Source organism: Daktulosphaira vitifoliae, unplaced genomic scaffold, assembly GCF_025091365.1.
Source record: "Daktulosphaira vitifoliae isolate Bord-2020 unplaced genomic scaffold, ASM2509136v1 Scaffold_3, whole genome shotgun sequence".
In the NCBI taxonomy this organism is placed as follows: Eukaryota; Metazoa; Arthropoda; class Insecta; order Hemiptera; family Phylloxeridae; genus Daktulosphaira; species Daktulosphaira vitifoliae.
The window spans coordinates 4,759,353-4,782,544 of NW_026099574.1; the positions used below are offsets into that span (position 1 = coordinate 4,759,353).

The following is a 23,192-nucleotide window of genomic DNA, read 5'->3' on the forward strand; positions in this document are numbered from 1 at the left end:
TAGAAGACGATTGAACTTGCTGGTTCATGGTTTTATTTATACGTGTAAATTATTAAATAATAAATTTCTGGTTTTCAAAAAGACAACTGCATGTCAATGATAATTAAAATCAAATGTGACAGGACAAGAAGTGTTTAACCGGTTATATAGTAAAGAATAAAATACGTAGGCGTGAAACACAGCCAATGGTGTCATTTTTATCATAAAATGCATAAGAAAGTGATCGTTACTGTACGGTGGTACCTTTGATGTTGGAAATATGCTTACCTAAGTGTCTGGTAGTCGATGACAAAATTCTTAGAAATTATTTGTACATTCGATGCTAGAAATATGCTTACCTAAGCGTCTGGTTTACGTTGGGTTTCGTCCTCTCCCTCCCCCACCATTAGGTTAGTTTACGTAAGGTTTCATCGTTCTCCCCCACCATTGCATTAGGTTAGTTTAGGTTGGATTTAATCCCCCCGTACACTTCATCCACCCCATTGAAGGTGAGTGGGCGAGGCGGGGAGCAGCTCTTTCCATTTTACCCTACTAATAATATAATATTTTTAATAGCTACAACGTATATAAAAATACAGACGACTCAAATATGGAGTATATTATTGGATGAAACTTATTCACAGGTGAATAAGTTTACATAGTTGCCGACGTTGTCGCGGTGCTAAACCCCCTGAACTGTCCTAACTACCGACCGCCGGACAAGTTGAACATAGTGTTATCATCAACACTGACGAGTGCAACGGTGGATAGCTGATAATTAGGAAATTGTCTAGGAAGCAGATGATGGTGTTTGATTGAGGAAAGTCTCAATGTCCTCATTGAGATGATCAGAGGTTAGAATTAGCTCTTCTTCTACTGGACCCTCTATATCTGTTGGATACACATCGGTCAAATGTGCTGTTGAGAATTTGTATAGTGATTATTTAGGCTATGATTGTACTACACCGAGTTGTTGTCGGTCTTCTTTCTATGTCTGCATTGTCGCCACCATCTTAGCGCATTTTAGCTATAAGCTATGGCACTTGCGAGCCAGTAGTTTTGTATTCGTTTTGTTGTAAAAGTAAAATATCACCTTTGCGATTGCCGCACCCTAGTGCGGTCAGTAAATTGCTGTTGGGGGTTATATCTTTTCTAAGATACCGTTCACAGCATATTGTATTCACTGGTCAGCTACTTGCATACAACTTTAATTGATCCTTTCAATGTTCAACATTATCATCAGCCATTTCAATTAGCCCATAAGTATAATGCTTGTTCATCTTTTATTTAAGACTTACTCACATCTATAATTTATTATTTGTTTGTATCAGCGCCATTGTGTCATTAGTAATTAGTGTCCCTCCTATCCACATTGGTGTATATAAGATTTTATGATTCATGTATAATACATTTAATTGTTATATGTTTTAAAAATTCATTCTACATTCATTCATACAGTCCACTCATCTTATTCCTTTTCTTCGACATAGCCTGATTTAAGACAAAATAAAACAACGAACGTTAATTAACCCGCGTGAATACCACCGGGCGCTGCGTTCATTCAATATCTATCGGAATGTCTTCCGTGATGACGCTAGAAACTTTCGATGGTGGTTTGGATAAGGTATAGGTGTTGTTGTCCGTTTTTTTTACTTTTTTCAAATCAGCATTGCTGAGAAGAGGGAACAAACTGGGCCCTCAATTCCTTCGCTAGGCGTTTCTTGCTCCTTCTTCTTTTCATTGCGGTATTAAACCATTCGATGCTTCTTTTTCTCCTAGTATGTCAGTCCAGTGGTTGATTAAACTGTCAAGATGGACGATCTGCAAATGGTCTGTTCGTATTATAGTTTGGATTGACATTGATATCATTAATTGGTGCTTTCGACCTGATCCAAAAACTCGCGTGGGTCCTCCTCATATTTTCCCGTAAACTCGGGGGAAGGGGGTCGTACAATAGGCGAATAATTAAATAGCCCGCTCGCCATGTGCGTGTGCGAACGGGTTGATGAAGACTGAGAAAAATCGCGTGTCGGTGACGCGAACGTGTTCGGCTCGAAATGACCCGTGTGGTGTGGGCGCGCGTCGAAATTGAAAACCGCGTCGCACAGTGGGACCAAACGATAATTTAGCCGGCCAAAAGTACCATTTTTAAATCAACTAATAAAAATTTTTTTTTTATCAAATTTTTTTTATTATATCCTTATAAGGTCATGTACAAAAATTCAAGGCCAAAAATTGATATAGTAATGGTTGGGTGCTATTTAAATATCATAACACTGTATTTTTTTGTTATTTTTCTAGGATTTTTATTATTTCTTCAATCATTTTTTCCTGCTTAATTAAAAACCTAAATTTTTTTTTTTTTAATTTAAAATGTTTAAAAAGTCATCGGCTTTCAAATTTACTAAGAAAAAATTTTTATTTCTTTTTTTTTTTAATTTTAATAATTTTTTACACACAAAAAAATGCAAATACTTATTTTACATTGTTTTTTAAAGAGTTTAACTCAAAATTACGCAATATTACGATTACACCAATACATGCATGTTGTAGAAGAACTCTTAAGCTACAATTACAAAAAAAAAAATTTTGCGTCAGATTGCATTTGAGCCCTGCACATAGAATTTCCCTATAATAAACGTGTATTTTTGTAAAAATTGTAATTTTAATCATTTCATTGGTTTTATCAGTTCGATCAACTTTATCAGCTTAAAAGTTGTAAAAATTAGATGTAATTAAAACTAATGATCCGTTAAAATTAAGTTTAAATAAAGTTTTTAATAATACACATAAAATAAAATACTATTATTACCAAAGCATTTTTCTGTTTAATCAAATTGTGTTACATGTTACGCCATACGCGCTATTTCAGTCGTCCTTTACAGTACAGCGGCGGCTTGGTGGGGGGTATTTGACACGGCCACGGTGTTGTCACCCGTTTGACACCCCGCGGTCATATCAGCTCCTTCTCAGCCACCGCTCCACTGTAAACCGGACCGTTACACACACGCGTTATCGTCGTGGTGTAAAGTCCAATAAATGCCTAGCGTCGAATACCCGTCGCAATAATACGTCCAATCAGTCATCTTCGTGACACCGATATCAATTTTTATTCCCGTCAGCTTAACGGAACAAAACACGCAGCTGCGAACATTTATCTGCTTCCGCACATATATAATTGATTTTATTTACATATTCTTTGCTTCCGGATTATATTTCTTTTATGTCAATACTAAGTTAGAAACAGTTAATAATCGGCACAACGTCTTTTAAACCCTAAAGTGTTGTATTTTCTTTTTTTTATTCATCTTCACGCGAGTTCGGTGTAATACCTACATTGTCAGTGTTATATAAATGAACTTTAATAATTAAATGTATGTACATTAATTAAGTTTATGTTAATAAATTCATGTTTAAAATATTTTTTCTATTTATTAATACAATGAGAAAATTTAACTAATCTTTAACATTACAATTGTCATCATGTATGTACTTAAATTATTAATTTTGAGCTATATAATGTGTAGTAAATTTTCTTGTGTTGTTTCAATAAAAGTTTTTAATATTAAATATTGTAATTCAACATCTAATTTTTCATTTTCTATTAGAATAGATCAAAAAATTTTTTATTTGCTAAAAATTATTTAGGGGGACTGGGGGAACTATTGTCAGTGGGTATTACCAGTAACCTCATTAACTAATAAACCCATGAATCTAAAAATATGTTGACCATATGTATAGATTAAGAATGATAAAAAAAATTTTATTTGAACAATATTATCAAAAAACTTTTTTACGTTTAAACGTGAAAATAGTTTTCAGCGTTTATTTATCTAAAATTTTTTTAAAAATATCGAGTGACTAGTGTTAAAAGAATCACTGTATACTAAAAAAATTAAATTTTGCAAATAAATAAGACATACAATATTCAGTATTAAAATAATTTTAATAATATCACTTTACATGTTGTATGGCAAATAATCGTGTTATAATTATTATAAAAATGTGTTATAATAACTATATTTTAAAATTTGAAATCTAATTTTAAAACTTCTGAAATAATTTGTCATAATATGTTATTACTTAAGAATTTACTTAATTATATTATTTATTTTATTTTGTAACCAAGTGTGTATGTTGCCATTTAAAACATTAAATTAAAATTATATAAGTTATAGTAGATATATTAAGATTAATTTTAAATTAAAAATATATAAAACTAAAAAGTACTAAAAATAATTTTTGTAATATAATTATTATTTTTAAAAAAATCGAGTGATTAGTATGAAAAGAATCACTTTGTATACTGTATACTAAAAAATTTTTAATTTTGCAAATAGGCAAGACATTATACAATATTTAGTATTAATATAATTTTAATAATATCACTTTACATGTTGTATGGCAAATAATCGATCATATAGAACGGTTTACCAGTTTGAATTTTAAGGGTATCATTTGTATCAGGTTCTTCTTTTAATATCTCCTTTAAATTATATTCTGTAATATAATCGCTCTTAAAAAATCCTATGTCAATTTTATTGCAGTCATTCCTACTAGCATTGTCTATTTCAAAATGTGTTTCAGTACCACAAATAAGATCTAAAATAAATAAAATAATGGTTTAAAAAATACTTCTTTTGAAATAATTGTTTTGGTTTATAAAATAAAGAGATTTCTAAATATAAATTTTAATTTATTTATAAAATTATTATATTTGTAGGTCAATTATAAACAAAAGATTAAATTAATACATAAGCATAATTAAAATTAAATAAGTTATAATTTATTGAAATTGTTTTTTTAAGATTGATGTTAAATATGATGAATATCAGAGAGTTTTCATATTTTTAAAAATAAATCAATAATCACATGGGATTGTATTCGATTAATGTAATTAATATTTAAAAAATCCACTAATCACATTAAGTAAGTATTTGTAGAAAAAGTCTAATAATAAATTGTAAAATAAGTTTTATATTCTCTTTATATAAACCATTAAAATTTTTTAACAATTCTAGAAATAATGTAAATAAGAATTATAACAATAAAAAAAACTCAGCACAATTGGGTCGCAGCATAGTGGAGACGTTGCATAGTTGGGTCCAGTATAGATTTAATCTGACAGTGATTAAAATCACTATCATAAGAAACGCTTCGATGCAAATCTGTAGATAGTGTTTAATTCTAAGAAATTGGTAATACACGTGAAACTAATATGAGCGTGTTAATAAAGAATATTACACATTTACACTTACTCGAAATTTTAGAATCAATTAAATGATTATAAGATGAAACTTTGAAATTCGGAATTTGACAAATTTTTATTATTAATTTAAGATAACTATTCCATTTTTTCAAATCTTTCATATATACATCAACTTTGTGCATGATTTTTTCTAATTGATTTTGAATTTCATTGGCATTATTTTCATTAATTATTTCATTTCTTAGAACAATATAAGGTGTAAAGTAAAATCTGTTTTTGAGAAAAAAATTCATAAGTAATGTAATTATTATATTACTAGATTCTATATTCATATTGGACAACTCTGTATTTCTAGTATAATTGTTTAAGCTATAAACAAATTCATTAATGATTTTTATCAGAAATGATGTCCGTTTCTTATTGAACAAGCCGAGATAAATGAATTTTCTTATATAATTTAATATTATTTCACCAGTTTTACTTAATGTCGATTTGAAACGAATAGGTACACTATCCGAATTCTCTGAAGATGCAACTATAATTAAGGTAAAAAAGTTGCGTATAAGAATAGCTATTGGTTGAAACGTAGCCAAAATTACCATGTTTATGTATTCTAAAACATCTTTAGAATTAAAATCATATTTCATATACTCAAATACATCTTGTATAGTTAAACGAGTACCGTCAGAGCATTGGACATTAAGTGGAGTGAATCGCAGTAAATTTAATTCTATGTGTTTACTATTATCTATTTTTATATTATTTTTGTTGCTGATAATCTGTTGAGTCATTATTTCGTAAAACAAAAAATTTTTCGGATGAAAATTTTTGTATGAATTTTTTTCTACTGATAAATGAAACTCTTTCAGTATTTTATCTTTGAGATGATTATTTATATTAATTAGATTAATTGTAGTACATTCATTTATACCGATTGGAGTATTGCAACTAACCATATAATCAAAAAATCGTGTATTCTCACAATTATTACTAATGAAATGCTTTAATTGATTTTTAACTGCGAAATGAATAATGTTATAGCCTTCTAATAATTTTGTAGCATCATTTTTTTCACTATCTTCGGTTAGAGAAATCATATTTAAAGAGCCAGAAACGTTATTTAAGTACATATTTAGCGCGATCAATGCAAAAGGAAACTTATATTCCCTATTGTTTATCATATCATCCAAAAATAACATAATCACATTACTGTGCGTTTGAAGTGCCTTGCCATAGTTCATAAGATTTTGGATTGTGATATAATCTTTATTTTTTTTAAATTCTAACAAAAATCTTTCATTATGGTTAAAAAAGTTTAGAAAATAACGACTATAGGAGCACTGTAAAAAGTTTGCATAACTTAATCTTACTTTTATGGACATTATTAACACGAAGAATAAAAAAATTTTCATTTTGCTTCTTAATTATATTAAATTTATAAATTTCAAATTAAAAAAAATTGCGATATTAATTGTAAATAAAATATTGAGTATTATTTATATGAATATTATAATAATTTTAATATTACAATATACCATATTTGATCAATTTGTCTTTGAAATATATTATTTATAGTTAAGTAATTACACTTATTGACTTTTTTGTTTAACTAACGTTATTTTTTCATTTATACAGCAAAAGTCCAATTATAATTATATTATATTTAAAATTATTTCTGTATTAAAATTTTATGGATTAATTATTTTAAAATATACAATATAATTACAAATTACTGTATTTTTCTACTGATTAATTATTTTAATCAATTCGCGGGTAAAGAAAATCTTGCACACGAGCAGTGTTTGGACGACCGGCACCGTCGTACACTAATATTTTACATTAGTATATTACCATATTGGGTAATTTATTTTTAGAATTAACTACATGTACACTCGTCGTTATCGTTTGTTATAATAGTATAATCACTATTATTTTCATTTCTATATTCAACTGTGACCTTTCAAATAATAATATGTATATTGTGTTTTATTTGACAATTTATTATAATTTATAATATTAATTATTCAGCATTACGTCGATAAATAGGTTTATGGCAAAGAATCGAGTAAAAAACTAACAAAATAAGACGGTTGATGTATAATTTAGTATTTTATCGTTTTTCTCTCCATACATTTTTTTAATAATTTGTCAATTTTAAAAATCAGTCGATGTTTTAATTCAATATATATGTTTAAGTAGAATACTTTCAAATAAATAGAACAATGACTTATTAAATGTTAAGTATTATTAAATTTGTTTTTAAAATAAAAAACCCAGCATAGTGGAGACGTTGCATATTTGGGTCCAGTAAAGATTTAATCTGAAAGTGATTAAAATCACTATCATAAGAAACGCTTCGATGCAAATCTGTAGATAGTGTTTAATTCTAAAAAATTGATGGATAATTGCAAAAGCAACATCAACTTCTATTAAAATNAAGCAACATCAACTTATATTTCCTTAATTATACCCAGATTAGTAATTCTTTTAATTATATATTTTATAATTTTTAAAATTAATTGTTTTCAAATTATTATTGATTTTTAATATGTTAAAAGTAATAATTTTTAACCTACATTTTTTTATGTTTTTAAGTGAAAGTTTATAATAAAAAAAAAAAATGAATTTATTACCATAACTTTTTAAGCTCAATTTGCAAGTTTGAAATTGACATCATTAAATATAAAAAATGGTATTTTAAGATTAATATGCCAGGAAAACCAGGAAATTTTATAATTTCTATTTACAGTAAATTTTTTATTTCATCCATTGTTAAATTCAAATAAAACTAAAAATTATTTTTTTTTAGATTTATGATATATAGCAACATGTTACAAAAAAATTTGGAATATTATAGACTGGTAGTAGCACACACAAATAGAGTTAAAAAATTAATAAATTACAAAGTAAAATTATTTACTTTTGTAGTTGAATACTTTTATCATATCAAATCTAATTCGACAATGAATACTTTAAGAATATTATAAATTAATGATTTTAATCGTTTGTATGGAAAAAACTGGTTAAGCTACTTTTTATTTGAATAAAGAAATTTTTTTCAATTTTTAAGGGTAATATCTTCAACTAAATACGAATTGTAATCATTTGACGTATCGTTGAAAAAAGTAGGTCTAGTGAGGGTTGACAAAATAAATCGTAGCCACATAAAAACACATTATAAAATAATATTAACATGAATGAGAAATTTCTTCTCACGAGGGGAGACTATGTGATGGGATCCTTGATATTTATTGAAGTTATTGAATCTAAATGAGATAAATATCAAATGATTTGAAAATTTTATTCTAACTCAAAAAAAAATGCAAAATATTAATTGCCACAGACGTATTCGAATCTCGTACCCTAAGCGTGAAAGACACAAGCGTTACCGATTTGGCAACTGTTCGTTGCTTCGTCACTTGATAAAATTGGCTATTTAAGCTAACTCAAATTTAAAAATTACTTTTTTGATTTTAAAAAAGTAAAAAAATTTAAATAAGTTTAATTTTTTATGTCTTATGAATTTTATTCTATGTCAATTAAATTATAAAATATTCATGAAAGTCAGTGTATTGCCCTTATAAGATATTTTAAAATAGAATAAAATACAAAACCCAGGATTTTAACACAAAAATAGCATATTTTTGAATACGGTAGCCATTTACGCATAGAAGATAGGTCTTCGGCACAAATTTTTTTTTTAAATTTTATAGTACATGACATTAGCTTTAATTTGACATGTGTTTAAAGGACGCAGTATTTCCGGAACATTTTCAAAAGTTAAGTTGTAAAAGTTAGTTGTTGTAAAAAAGTTGCTATTTTAAATCCCCCTCAATGAACAGGTTAAGTGTTAGATTTTCAAAAAAATGATATCAAATGAAAGTGAACTATCTAAGGTTTTATTATAAAAAAAATTATGTTGATTTTTGAAAAAGTTATGGAAGTTTTAAGAAAAAAAAGACAAAATTTATCGATTTTTAAATTTGTAATTTTTTTGGATATTTCCCCCATTTGCGGGGAACGAGGGAAAATTTTTTAATTTTTAAGGGTAATGTCTTCAACTAGATACAATTTGTGATCTTTTGACGTATTGTTGAAAGAAATCGGTCCAGTGAGAACTGAGAAAAAGTGGCAACAGACATAAAAAAAAAAAAAACACATCATAGTAAAATTAATACCTTCTCAGCTTCGCATCGAAGCTAAAAAAAAATTAATTTCTGAAAAACTTATAAAATAACATATTTAAAAATATAAATATTACTAAATTTAATAATAATAGAATCATTATTTTTACAAATCTTCTTTTTTCTCGCCTTTATCCAAACTACTTGGGGTCGGCCACCCTTATCCTAAACTTCTACTTGACACGATCTCCCACATCATCTACGCTCACACCAGCTGTCCTCATATCGCATCCAATAACATCCCTACATATCTTTTTTGGTCTTCCTCTACTTCTTCTTCCTTAAACATTCATTTTCATAACTGTTCTTACAGCTTCCGATTCCTTTCACCTCATAACATCACCAAACTATCATTTAAGTTAATTTTCTGTTATCTTATCCAAGATTCACGCAACACCTTTACTTCCTCTTATATGTTCGTTTCTCATCTTATCATCTCCCGACTCATCCATCTAAGCATTCTAATTCCTCTACATTCATTCTTTTCTACTTTTTTGTCAACCGCCCAGCATTCTGGACCATACATCATAGCTGGTCTCACTCGTCTTATAGAACTCTATATACTTTGTCTTACTCATACTTATTCTTAATTCCTTTCTTTAAATAACTAATCTGTACACCTTTAGCTTTTAATTAATTTCAATAAATTAATTATATAGTCTTTTTGATTACAATGTTTAATAATAATTGAACAAATGTAAAAAATTTGTTCATAATATTATTTCGATTATAAAATAAACAACAATAAACTTTTCACAATTTCACTTTTTTTTCTAAAAATTATCCCTCGGGTATTCAAAATAGAAACATTGTATAAAAAATAGAACTTTTTCAATTAAACTTTTGAAAATGTTTCGGAAATACTGCGTCCTTTAAACTAGTGCTGAGCACCACATCTGGATCAATCCGTATCCGGATTATCGATCCGGATTGAAACAAATGTGACAATCCGTTCAATCCGGATTAAAGTATCTAATCCGGTTTAATGTAAACAAATCTTCATGGGTTATTCTATTATAGCGAGAATTGTTATTGTTCAGAAGTGCTATTAATAAATATCGTGTTGTGCTTTACGTGATATCACATATCACGTAGATATCAATTGTACTTTTATCAATATTTAATAGCAGGCAAAAGGCATTACGTTAGTAGTACTGTCTTAGTACGTATCGTATTAAAAAATGTCTCAAAGTTGGGCGAGTTTTACGAAAGGCGTTGATGAAGAGAACAAACATTTAGTTTTTTGCAATGCTTGTGGAAAAAGTTTCAAAACTTCAGGGAGTACAGGTAAATTACAATAACATAATAATATGTAATAGGTGTAATAAAAATGAAAAGATTTTATTCTAGAAATCTAAAACAATAACTTAAATATCTATAATATACGATTTTTATCCATTTTATTTAATAATTACGAGTATTAATTATCATTTACCCGTATTTTTAAGTAAATTATTTATTGTTTATTGCTTTTCAATGATTAATGTTGACATTTTTTTAAACTCTTTAACTTGATTACCTAACACAAAAAATATATTTGTTTTGAAAAATTCTTATATTAACTTTTTTAAATTAAAATTTTTTTATTAACTCAAAATACAAAACAAAAAACCTAAAAAATATTATTGGTGAAATTTTTTTTTTAGACCACCCGTTCTTAACTTACGGGCAGTATTAAAGAGGCGCGTGACGTCACGGATTCCATTACCGAGGCGGCGGCCATACAATTCTTATGGAGCGCTATATTTAATTTGTTATAACTATGGAAACATCAATATATCTTATTTTACTTATGAGGCATTTTGAAAGTAAAACATATTATGTTTTATTCAATATAATTTTCCCCGATTTTCGATTTTTTTAATTGTTAAAATAACTGATACTATAAGTTGATGTGAAAGGCATTGCGGTGTGTCCTAGAGGAAGAAGTTGTTCCTTTTTTATGAATAATTTTTTGTTAAAAAAATAACAAACTCATCTGGTAAAAGAGTGGTCCACAGCATCCGTAACTGAGATGATAGACCAAAATCAATATTACCATAGTGTTACTCCATTCAAGTCCTATAGCTTTTTCCTTTATGACTTTTTGATTAAAAACGTATTTTTGTCATAATTATAATGCGTCTATTATAAAGAAATGGTATTCTAAAAGTAGCAATAGAACTCTTGAAATTTTTTTTTCGTAAATTTTTTTTTGTGCAATTTAAAGTACTATCAATATAGATAAGATCTGAGAGGTTTCAGATTTTTCCAAATCATATTTCATTATATTTTTTGTGATTTTTTGCAAGATACATAAAATTCCATGTTAATTAAATGGGGAAAAGTAAATGGCTAAATCACGGATTTAAAATGTATCAATCGATTTGAAATTTTGACATGATTTTTTTTTTTTTTTCGAATCAATTGCGGGGGTGCACTCATCGGAATTCTGCCAAAGAGTTTTTTAACGACCCCTCTAATGTTCCCATTTTAATAAAGTTTTTAATTAATGCTTAAAACTTAATAAGTGCTACCTTTTTAAAGAGCTCAGCTTTCGTATAATAAATACCAATCATAAAAATAAAAAAAAAATAAAAATTTTTAAATAGGATTTTGGCCAGNTTTTTAAAAAGGATTTTGGCCAGGTTTATGATAAATTGGAACACTGTGCGCCCGTAAGTCAACAACGAGTGGTCTAAAAAAATGTCATCACCAAAATTATTGTTCTTTTCTTTAATTAAAAAAAAAACTTGTTTTTTGGTTGGGTAGTCCTTTAAGTGGTTGACAATATTATTATTTTAAATACCTATTTGTAATTTTGAATAATTTGTATTTGTACTTATATACCAGGCACATTATGGAATCACATGAGAATTAAACACAATATGGATGGACTTTCTCGTGATAAACCAAAAAAAAGGTAACTATTTTATTTGGGTATATTTATNAGGTAACTATTTTATTTGGGTGTATTTATATTACCAATATGAGCCATAAATTATTTTGATGTATTCAACATATTACATAATTCACAATGTCTATGTAAAAAATAAAAAAAAATTTATGATACATTTAAATTTAAAACTGAATTATGCTGTTAGATCATTAGAAGAGGATGACAATGATAGTGATCAGCAAAATAATAGCATGAATACTGAACCATCAACATCTACATCAGTATCAGAATCTGGAAACTTAGGGGTATTAATGCAGCCAAAGATTACTGAAATGTTCTTTTCGCCGTCTGTATCAGCCAAAAGACAAGAGCAAATTACAGACAGCCTTGTAAAATTTATAGCCAAAGATATGCTGCCACTATCAACAGTGGATGGTGTTGGTTTTATTGAATTTATGAAGAAGATATCACCAAATTATGAAATACCAAGTCGGTTTACAATCAAAAGGAAGATTCAAGGACTATACGAGACAGAAAGACATAAAGTAGCCAATGAAATAAAAAACATAGACTCAATAGCACTAACTACTGACTGTTGGACCAGTAAAGCTATAGAGTCTTATATAACAGTTACGGCACATGGCATTAATAAAAATTGGAAAATGGTCAATTATATTATTACAACTGAATTAATGGATGAGCGACATATCAGTATAAATTTAAAACAAAAATTATTGGATATTATGAAGGAATGGGAAATTGATACAAAAACTATGTGTATTGTGCATGACAATGCGGTAAATATTAAGAATGCCGTTACTGCAATGGCTCCNGCATAACAATGCGGTAAATATTAAGAATGCCGTTACTGAAATGGCTCCAAATATTAAAAGTAGGACATGTTTCGCTCATTCATTGCAGTTATGTGTTAACAAAGGTTTGGAAGAAAATGAAATAAAACAAATTCTAATTACTGCATCTTCAATCGTTTCACATTTCAAACACTCAACAGTAGCAATCAAAGCACTTCAAGTAGCACAGAAAAAATTAAAAATGCCAGAAAAAAAATAATTCAGTCTGTTAAAACTAGATGGAACTCAATTTATGCAATGGTTGAACGACTTATCGAATCTCGACAATGTATAAGCATAGTTTTAAATGACCGTAATACCACAACTAGAACAACAGCAATATCACTGGAACTCAGCGAAAGTAAATGGGAGCTATTGGAGCAGTTAGTTAAAGTGCTCAAGCCTTTCGATCTTGTTACTAAAGTCTTATCATCTGCAACAACTCCAACAATATCAACTGTACATCCAATTTTAAAAAGTATTGTCCAACACTATTTGACTCCCAACGAATCTGACCAACATAAAATTAAAATATTTAAAGAAACATTGTCCCAAGAGTTCGAAGTAAGATTTTTTAGTCAAATGCACAATGATTCTAAATTTCTTCTAAATATTGCTTCACTTTTAGACCCACGTTATAAAAATTTTTTTGATGACGATAGTGATACTTTAATTACCTTAAAAGATTTTATTATGCATCATTTAAATTATGAAGATTCTTCAATTGATGATACTACCAATCAGCCAAACCCTGTAGTATCTGCTTTGGATATTTTATTTCCCCAAAATCATAATGGTGAAGATATAATTGAACAAAATGAGCTCGACAAATACTTAAAAGAAAACTGTATTAACAAGAATGCCTGTCCATTAACATGGTGGGCTGAAAATGACAAGAAATATCCAGTGATATCAAAACTTGCTAAAAAATATTTATGTATCCCGTCAACATCTACGCCCTCAGAGAGAGCTTTTTCTACAGCGGGGAATATTATAACTTCTAAAAGAAATTGTCTGGCTGGTGAAACAGCCAAATGGTTAATATTTCTTTCACATAATGCTAAATTACAATAATTATAAATTAGCATTATGTGAAAGAAATATTAACAATTTTGGTTAAAAATTTTCAAAACTAAAAAAACAATATACTACTTATTTTATTTTATTTTAATATTCTATTTTATTATTTTTGACTTCATTAATAATTTTTTTTAACTTTGACACAAGTATAATATACTATACATATTATGTACGCACATAAAAATTCGTTTTTTTTATATTAATAAAAATAATAAATGCCAACTTGATTCTTTCTAAATTCTAGCTCTTACTGCACAGGTAGATGTCAAATATTGTGAACAACTCGAAAACCCGGGTGTATTTGCTATTAAGGCTCTTATAACAGTCAATTTTCAATTGATCTGAGATCGTAATTCGCATTATTCAGGTTGATAATAATGAAAAAATAGCTGATTATCTCATAAACAAAGAAGCCGGATTGAATCCGAAATCCGAGTCAACGGATTGAATCCGAAATCCGAATTAACGGATTGATCCGAAATCCGGATTGGTCAATATAATGCTCAGCACTACTTTAAACATATATCAAATTGAATCTTCTGTTACGTACTATCTATTAAAATAAAAATGTTGTCCCGACAACTTATCCTTTATGTGAAAACGGCTGCCGTGATTAAAAAATTCTATTTTTGTGTTAAAATTTTGGATTTTAAATTTTCAACTTTAAATTTCTTGAACATTTTGAAAAATGTATACATCAACACAAATTTTTGTTTTTGAACACATATATACATCTTTCATCCGACATACTTAAATTTTGAATATAATGATATTAATGATACAGTACATACTGAAAGATGACATTGATTAATATCATTATCGTTAAACACTTAATTAATAATCGTTTAACACTACAAAATCAAATGTAACTGTGAAAGTTTAAAAAGCAAATATTAGAGGGTGGTTGTTGATTTGCCTAACTTTCTCTTTTATACACCAATAAATTAGGCACACAATTATAAAAAATTTAATTCAGGGAAGTCATTACAAGACAAATCGTTAAAATTTCTAAATATTGCAAATTTTACACAAATTCATATTAATTTCTTGATCTTTAACCACCATTGACTAATAAAAGAAATGTCTAAAGGTCTTATAAAAGCAAAACACACAGTTGAAAAGTTGATTTTAAAAAAGTTTAAAAATTATTTTCAGATGATATGTTGGAATCACCCACATTAAAAAGTAATACCAATAAATAGAATAAACAATATTAGTTCTCTTATGGTGTAGCTATCACGATAGATAAACCAACAACTAATAATTTTTTTAAACATACATTTTAGATATTATCGAATACATCGGTCGCTTAAGTGAAAATTCTCCTGAAGTACTAGGTGTTTATTTAGCGTCTCCGATGGATAACTATATTATGCTGACAAAGATTTTAGTATTCAACATGTGGGAAAATTTGCATAATATGTGAATTTTGCGTTACAAGATGCCATCGGTGTCAATGCTAAAGATGCATTTAGAATGTTGGAGATGGTTTGAGTATGGGTATTAATACATGTCGTAAAAAAGAATTGTATGGTAAAAGTTAATATCCCACTAAAGTTGGTATTAAGGAACGATATAGATACAATGCTTTTGGGATTACGAATTAAGTATGCCACTTGAAATCACTTTTTTCGTTTTTAGAGGGGAGGTTTTGGTTACATATTGTTCTTGAATTATTAGCTATGTAATAATTTTTAAGGTCGTCCTGTCTTAATACAAAACAAAACACCAAAAGAACTGCAGAGAAGGTACGGAGATGATAATGCGTCTGCTGATCGCACTGCAGTCACCGTGATGTCTGACACTCCAGATTGGCTGTGGGTGTCGTTGTTATAAGAATTAAGGTAACAGCTAGTTATGAGGTGCAAACAAATTACAAGACATTAGTTCTTCAAAGAAAAATTTTTTACGTTGTTATGAGTTCATAAATGCACTAACTGACAATACAGAAAGCGTATCTACTGATTTAGTTATAATTGGAAATAAACACTCATTAACATTTAATAGCGACATAATAAAAACCAATTACCTCCTGTATTTGTAATCCCTCATATATTATACAGGTATAACTCAAAAATTAGGAACTTTAAATTTTTATATCTAATAAACGAAAAAAGTTAAAAATTCAAATGTCATTAACAATTAAAATAAATCTCAAATATTTTAATATATTAAAAATATGTATATCCATTTGCAAAAATTAGGTTGTCAACCTTACATGGAAAAAGGAATAAACTTAAAAAGTATTACATAACTAATAATTAAAGTATATAATTTTAGTAGAGTTAACCATGAAAAAAATTTTAAATTATTAGCTTCGATGCGAAGCTGAGAAGGTATTGGTTTTAATATGATGTGTTTTTAGCTTCGATGCGAAGCTGAGAAGGTATTAATTTTACCATGATGTGATTTTTTTTTATTTTTTTTTTTGTGACTGTGAACGCTTAATCTCAGCTCTCGCTGGACCGATTTTGATGAATAATATGTCAAAAGATCACAAATCGTATCTAGTCGAAGACATTACCCTCAAAAATTGAAAAAAATTCCCTCGTTCCCCGTAAACGGGGGAAATCCCCCAAAAAATTACAAATTTAAAAATCGCTAATTTTCGATATTTTTTCAATTTTTTTTACTAAAAACTGCCGTAACTTTTTCAAAAATGAACATATCAATATAATTTTTTTTTATATAGATGCTTGATGTCTTTACCTATCATTTGGTATATTTTTTTTGTAAATCTGACACTTAACCTGCCCACAGGGGGGGATTTAAAATGACAACTTTTTCACAAAAAATTAACTTTTTCAACTTAACTTTTGAAAATGTTCCGGAAGGTCTGACACTTTTATATATATCTTAAATTAAAGCTAATGTAATATACTTTAATTTGAAAAAAAAAAATTTGACCTCTGGACTTGTCTTCGTGGTGAAAGTTGACATCAAAGTTAATAAAAAATTACGATTTTTGTAAAATAATTTTTTTTTATATTTTTAACTTAATAATGCTCTAACTTTTTCAAAAATGAACATATCAATATAATTTTTTTTTATATAGATGCTTGATGTCTTTACTTATCATTTGGTATATTTTTTTTGTAAATCTGACACTTAACCTGCCCACAGGGGGGGATTTAAAATGACAACTTTTTTACAAAAAATTAACTTTTTCAACTTAACTTTTGAAAATGTTCCGGAAAGACTGAAACTTTTATATATATCTTAAATTAAAGCTTATGTAATATAATTTAATTTGAAAAAAAAAAATTTGACCTCTGGACTTGTCTTCATGGTGAAAACCAAATGCTATTTTTGTGTGAAAAATCTCGATTTTATTTTTTACATTTTTAACTTTATAATGCTGTAACTTATTGAAAAATGAACATATCAATATAATTTTTTTTTATATAGATGCTTGATGTCTTTAATTATCATTTGGTATATTTTTTTTGTAAATCTGACCCTTTATCTGCCCACAGGGGGGGATTTAAAATGACAACTTTTTCACAAAAAATTATTTTTTTCAACTTAACTTTTGAAAATGTTCCGGAATATCTGACACTTTTATAAATATCTTAAATTAAATCTAATGTAATATACTTTAAATTGAAAAAAAAAATTTGACCTCTGGAATTGTCTTCATGGTGCAAATAAACATCAAAGTTAAAACCCAGAACAGGGTTGTCGCGGGACAGTGGTGACGTGGCATAGATGGATCAAGTATAATGATATCAGACAGTGATAAAAATCACTATAAACAAAAAAATGCTTCGATGCAAATCTTTTGGTGTTTAATTTTAAAAAATTGATGGATTATTTCAAAAGCTACATGATCTGCTAGTTCCTTATTATTATCCTGATTAAGATAAAGTATGTAGAATGAAAAAGGGATTATTAAAAAAATATTATTTCTTATAAAAAAATTATGTTGATCCATACACGTTTCAATATGTCATAGTATTATAAAGTTACAAATTTAAAAAATAATATCGAGAATTTTTACACAAAAATAGCATACGGTAGCTATTTTCAGCGTGAAGACAAAATAAAGTCCGAAATTTTTTTTTTGCATAATAAAGTAAATTACATTAGCTTTAATTAAAGATATATGTCAGACTTTCTGGTACATATTCAAAATTTAAGTTGAAAAAGTAAATTTTTTGTGAAAAAGTTGTCATTTTGAATCCCCCCTGTGGGCAGGAAAGGGTTAGATATAAAAAAAAAATATACCAAATGATAGTTAAAAACATCATGCATCTACAAAAAAAAATTATATTGATCCATACATCTTTCATAAAGTTATAGCATTATAAAGTTAAAAATATAAAAAAGAATTTTTTTACAAAAATTTTTGTTTTCCCTAACTCTGAGTTTAATCAAATAGGAGTTCAGCTTTACAAAATTTAATTGTGCTGAATTTTGTGGAGTTTAAAAATTTCGGAGAAAAAAGGATAAAGGTGTCATACGAATATGACACCATAATAAATATAATTCCATATTACAACAAAATTATTTTTCGCTAGGAAGAGATACTGAATATTTTTTTTATGTATATAATTTGATTTATGGGTAGTATACAATATAAATAACGCACAGTGTATTTAGTAAGTAAGAAAACAAGTTTCTATTGTTTCAATAATTGACCTGTTTTCTTACTTACTGAACATTCTGTATAGTATATCTTCCAGAACAAAACTCTAGTTACACCTCTATAAGAAAATTATTGATTCAAAATTATTGAAAAATCATGAGCTTTTGACATTCAAAAGCCAGAGAACCCTTGTACACTCATTTGAATGTAAAAATATCTAACGAACTAAAATGTTTATATTGGATACACCCAACCTAACAACAGTCATAGTTCAAGTGGGAAATGTTAATGAATGGGTTAATAATAAATTCATTATTCTTCTTAGAGTATATAGTACTTATTACTTCAGATAGGACAATAACAATCGTAAAGTATATAAAATATTTAAATGTTTAAATACAAGTAGAAAATTAAAGGTTATGCATTTCGTTCAAAAATGCATTTATATTTAACTCACTTGGCCATAATATAATAAAAAACAAAAAAATGATAAAAACTATTAATATGTTTTAAGGAATAAAGAATAAAATATCTTTTTTTGAAAAAAAAGCTGCATTAATAAAGACTTCTAATGATGTAATAATCAAAAATACATTGGCTAAGATCAATGAACTAGATAAAGATGAAGAACACGTAAAATATGAAATAAATATAAAAAAGAAAAATACAGATAATTATGGTAAGATAACTGATAGCTTAGAATTAAGCTTACACAAAGAAAAAGAACTTGATAAAGTTCAACATAATGCTAACGAACAGAACCAAACTAATATAGATGGTAGGATTTCCAATAACCCACAAGAAAGAAGCGATATATTCAAATTTACTTAAATAAATTAACTTATAATTAATCTATAATAATTTAGTAATAATCATTTGTTTTAATTAATAATATTAATTCGACTAAATAAATGTATTTGAAACTGTATTTAATGTACTTTTATTAACCAGTCACATTGTTAATTAGATAATTTTAGAGATCATTATAGAAATCGAGTGGCTAGCGTTGTGCAACAATATTATTTTAATATTTGGTGTTCATGGTGAAAATGGCTACCGAATGCTATTTTTGTGTGAAAATTCTCGATTTTATATTTTACATTTTTACTTTAAAATGCTATAACTTTTTCAAAATTGTATGGATCAATAAAATATTTTTATGAGAAGTAGTATTTATATACATCTTTCATTCGATATATTTTTTTTTTTAATCGGACCATTTTCCTATAAACGGATAGGGGGTTCAAATCTGAAAATGTATACAGAATGTAGAACTTTTTCGACTTACACATTTGAAAGAGTTCCGGAAAGTCTGACACTTTTATATATATCTTAAATTAAAGCTAATGTAATGTTCTTTATTATGAAAAAAAAAATTTGACCTTTGGACTTGTCTTCGTGACGAAAATAGACATCAAAGTGGATAAAAAATTACGATTTTTGTAATTTAACTTTTTTTTATATTTTTAACTTTATAATGACATAATTTTCTTAAAAATGAACAAATCAATATCATTTTTTTTTATAGATGCTTGATATATATTATATATAATTTGATATAATTATCTAGAATAGAGTACGGCTCAATCATCTATAACTCAGCTCAACCTAACACAAAACAAATCCTCAATCCAATACATAACCAGGCAATTCGACTTGCTATAGGTGCTTACCGTACAAGCCCTATAGACAGTATCCTATGCATATCAGGAGAACCTCCACTACAGACCAGAAGAAATAAAAACATCTTAAAATACGTGACCAAAAAACTTGCCTTCCCATACCAAACACCATATCAACTATTCAAATATCCTGCCCAAATAAGAAAACACAAAGGACCAACATCAATTATGGACACTTATATTCGTATATGCAAGGAATACAACTGTGAGTTCAAAATTGAGACATCATTTCCTTTTTTAACAACTCCATTCTGGCAGTACCACCCCAAAATCCACACCCAACTATCCTATTTGAACAAAAACTTTACTCCCCACCCCACAATTGTCTCAATTTTTAATGAAAATATAAAATCCGACTTTCACGACTACGAATTAATTTATACTGAAGCCTCCAAAAATACAAATGGCACAGGATGCGCATTCATTTCAGGCAATATAAATAGACTTTACAAACTACCCTCAGATGCAAGCATTTTCACGGCTGAAATCTTTGCTATTAAAGAAGCAATTACCTACACTGAATCCTCCCTGATGAATAAAGTACTAATCATAAGTGACTCCTACAGTGTCCTGACTTCATTATCATCAAATAACCCGTCAAATGAACTATCCCTCCAAATATGCAACATCATTACTAACTCTGATAAAACTTTTGAATTTATATGGGTCCCATCACATATTGGAATCAATGGTAATGAAAAAGTTGACACATTGGCTAATCAAGCCATATCTTCTATTCTCTCATCAAAAATAATGTCACTACCATATAAAGATATTTTAAAAATAATCAACCGAATTTCCGTTCAACAGTGGCAAACCCAATGGGATGGTACTACCAATAACAAATTAAAAAACATTAAAAAAACTGTCCATAAATGGCGTTCGCCTATCAACCCAGCTCGCGTAGTAGATACCCTTATCACCAAAGTCAGAATAGGGCATACAAGACTCGCACACTCGCACATTTTCAACAAAGAGGAACAACCGTATTGCTCTACATGTGAAGAACCATTGACCATTGAACACCTAACACTCCACTGTCCCACATACAAGGATGAGCGGAGTATACTAGGCCACCCCAACAACATGGAGGAAGCTCTGGGCGAAGCAAACACGGATGCCATTTACAGATTCTATGAAACTGCAAGACTTGTAAATTTAATGTAAATTCATAACATTATTGTATAAAATTTAATTATAAATATGTGTATATAGTTTAAATCAATTGATTGTCAACTTATAACTTTAATTAATGTACAAATAATAATCATGAAAAAAAAAAAAANAGTTTTTTTACTTAGTATAATATAAGCTTAGTAACAATTGTAATTTGAAATGGATAAACCGTTAATTTTAGTATATAAAATTATTTTTTTATCATAAACTACTCAATTACTGTCACAAAAATAAAAAACCAACCCAGAACAGGGGGGTCGCGGCACAGTGGTGGCGTGGCATAGTTGGATCAAGTATATTGATATCTGACAGTGATTAAAATCACTATAAAAAAAAAACGCTTCGATACAAATCTTTAGATAGTGTTTAATTTAAAAAAATTGGTGTTTTATTCCAAAAATTACATGATCTGCTAGTTCCTTATTAATATCCTGATTAAGATAAAGTATGTCGAATGAAAAAGAGATTATTAAAAAATATTATTTCTCATAAAAAAATTGTATTGATCCATATATTTTTCAAAAAGTTATAGCATAATAAAGTTACAAATTTAAAAAATAATATCGAGAATTTTTACACAAAAATAGCATTCGGTAGCCATTTTCAACACGAAGACAAGTCCAGAGGTTAAATTTTTTTTTTCATAATAAAGTATATTACATTATCTTTAATTTAAGATATATATAAAAGTTGTGTGACTGATATTCTAATAATAGCAGATAAGTAGATCGATGGAGACAGCTAATGCGCTGTTCACGTGATCGGGAAGTAGACTTGTCTACAAGATATTTTTAGCACAAACCACGTTAGGAAATTCTCCTGTGTAATAAGTCTATCTCAAGCTATATAGCTTATGTACACCTTAACGCCAAAAATTAATAAGCTTATGACTAATTAAGTCTTAAAAATTTCTTTTTCTGGGACTTACTACACTTTTAGTCCGTTAAAGCTGTAAGTTCTCTATTTTGCAAATATTTTATTAAGGGTGCTGCAAATAATAATAGCTGTAATTATTTAGCACTTACCTTAATTACTTATTAGTCTGCAAAAAATTCCTTATTCGACTGCGCCAATGTTGTGACTAAGGTGGGTTATATATTAAATAAATAAATAAATAACATATAGTTAGATATTACTTTAGCATATATTTTAAATTATTATTCATAAGAGTATATAAAAAACAATATAAGTTCCCAAGAGGAAGTCACAATAGACAATAATGTTAATGATAATACTTGGTGCATCACCGGACCGGTTCTCGTCACCCGCGATCACTCGTCGTCGCGCGACCTGTCGGAAAGGAGAGGCAGCTGTGTCGCAGTCGTCATCCAGCGGTAAAGCCGAAAGTGCAATGAGACCGCGTCATAGTATCAGACTTTCCGGAACATTTTCAAAAGTCAAGTTGAAAAAGTAAATTTTTTGTGAAAAAGTTGTATTTGAAACCCTCCTGTGGGCAGATAAAGGGTTAGATTTATAAAAAATATATGCCAATATATATAATATAATATATAATTTGGTTAATTTGGATTTTATTGATCTATCATTAATATAAGGTTGAACTTTTT

At 28.0% G+C, this 23,192-nt stretch overlaps 3 protein-coding genes across 3 annotated transcripts; 2 read left to right on the forward strand and 1 right to left on the reverse strand.

Annotated features, from left to right (window-relative positions):
* Window positions 1–4,168: 4,168 nt before the first annotated feature.
* LOC126900709 (uncharacterized) lies at window positions 4,169–6,638 on the reverse strand. The gene is made up of 2 exons (XM_050676620.1): window positions 5,238–6,638; window positions 4,169–4,581 (listed from the first exon to the last, which is right to left on the reverse strand). Exons 1-2 carry the CDS (start codon window positions 6,598–6,600, stop codon window positions 4,370–4,372), a joined length of 1,575 nt encoding a protein of 524 aa, XP_050532577.1. The 5' UTR covers window positions 6,601–6,638; the 3' UTR covers window positions 4,169–4,369.
* Window positions 6,639–10,269: 3,631 nt separating this feature from the next.
* On the forward strand, window positions 10,270–13,089 carry LOC126900996 (uncharacterized). Its single transcript, XM_050677078.1, has 3 exons — window positions 10,270–10,659; window positions 12,205–12,274; window positions 12,456–13,089. Exons 1-3 carry the CDS (start codon window positions 10,554–10,556, stop codon window positions 13,087–13,089), a joined length of 810 nt encoding a protein of 269 aa, XP_050533035.1. The 5' UTR covers window positions 10,270–10,553.
* A 270-nt stretch (window positions 13,090–13,359) lies between these two features.
* On the forward strand, window positions 13,360–14,175 carry LOC126900998 (E3 SUMO-protein ligase ZBED1-like). Its single transcript, XM_050677082.1, has one exon. It carries the CDS (start codon window positions 13,360–13,362, stop codon window positions 14,173–14,175), a length of 816 nt encoding a protein of 271 aa, XP_050533039.1.
* Window positions 14,176–23,192: the final 9,017 nt, after the last annotated feature.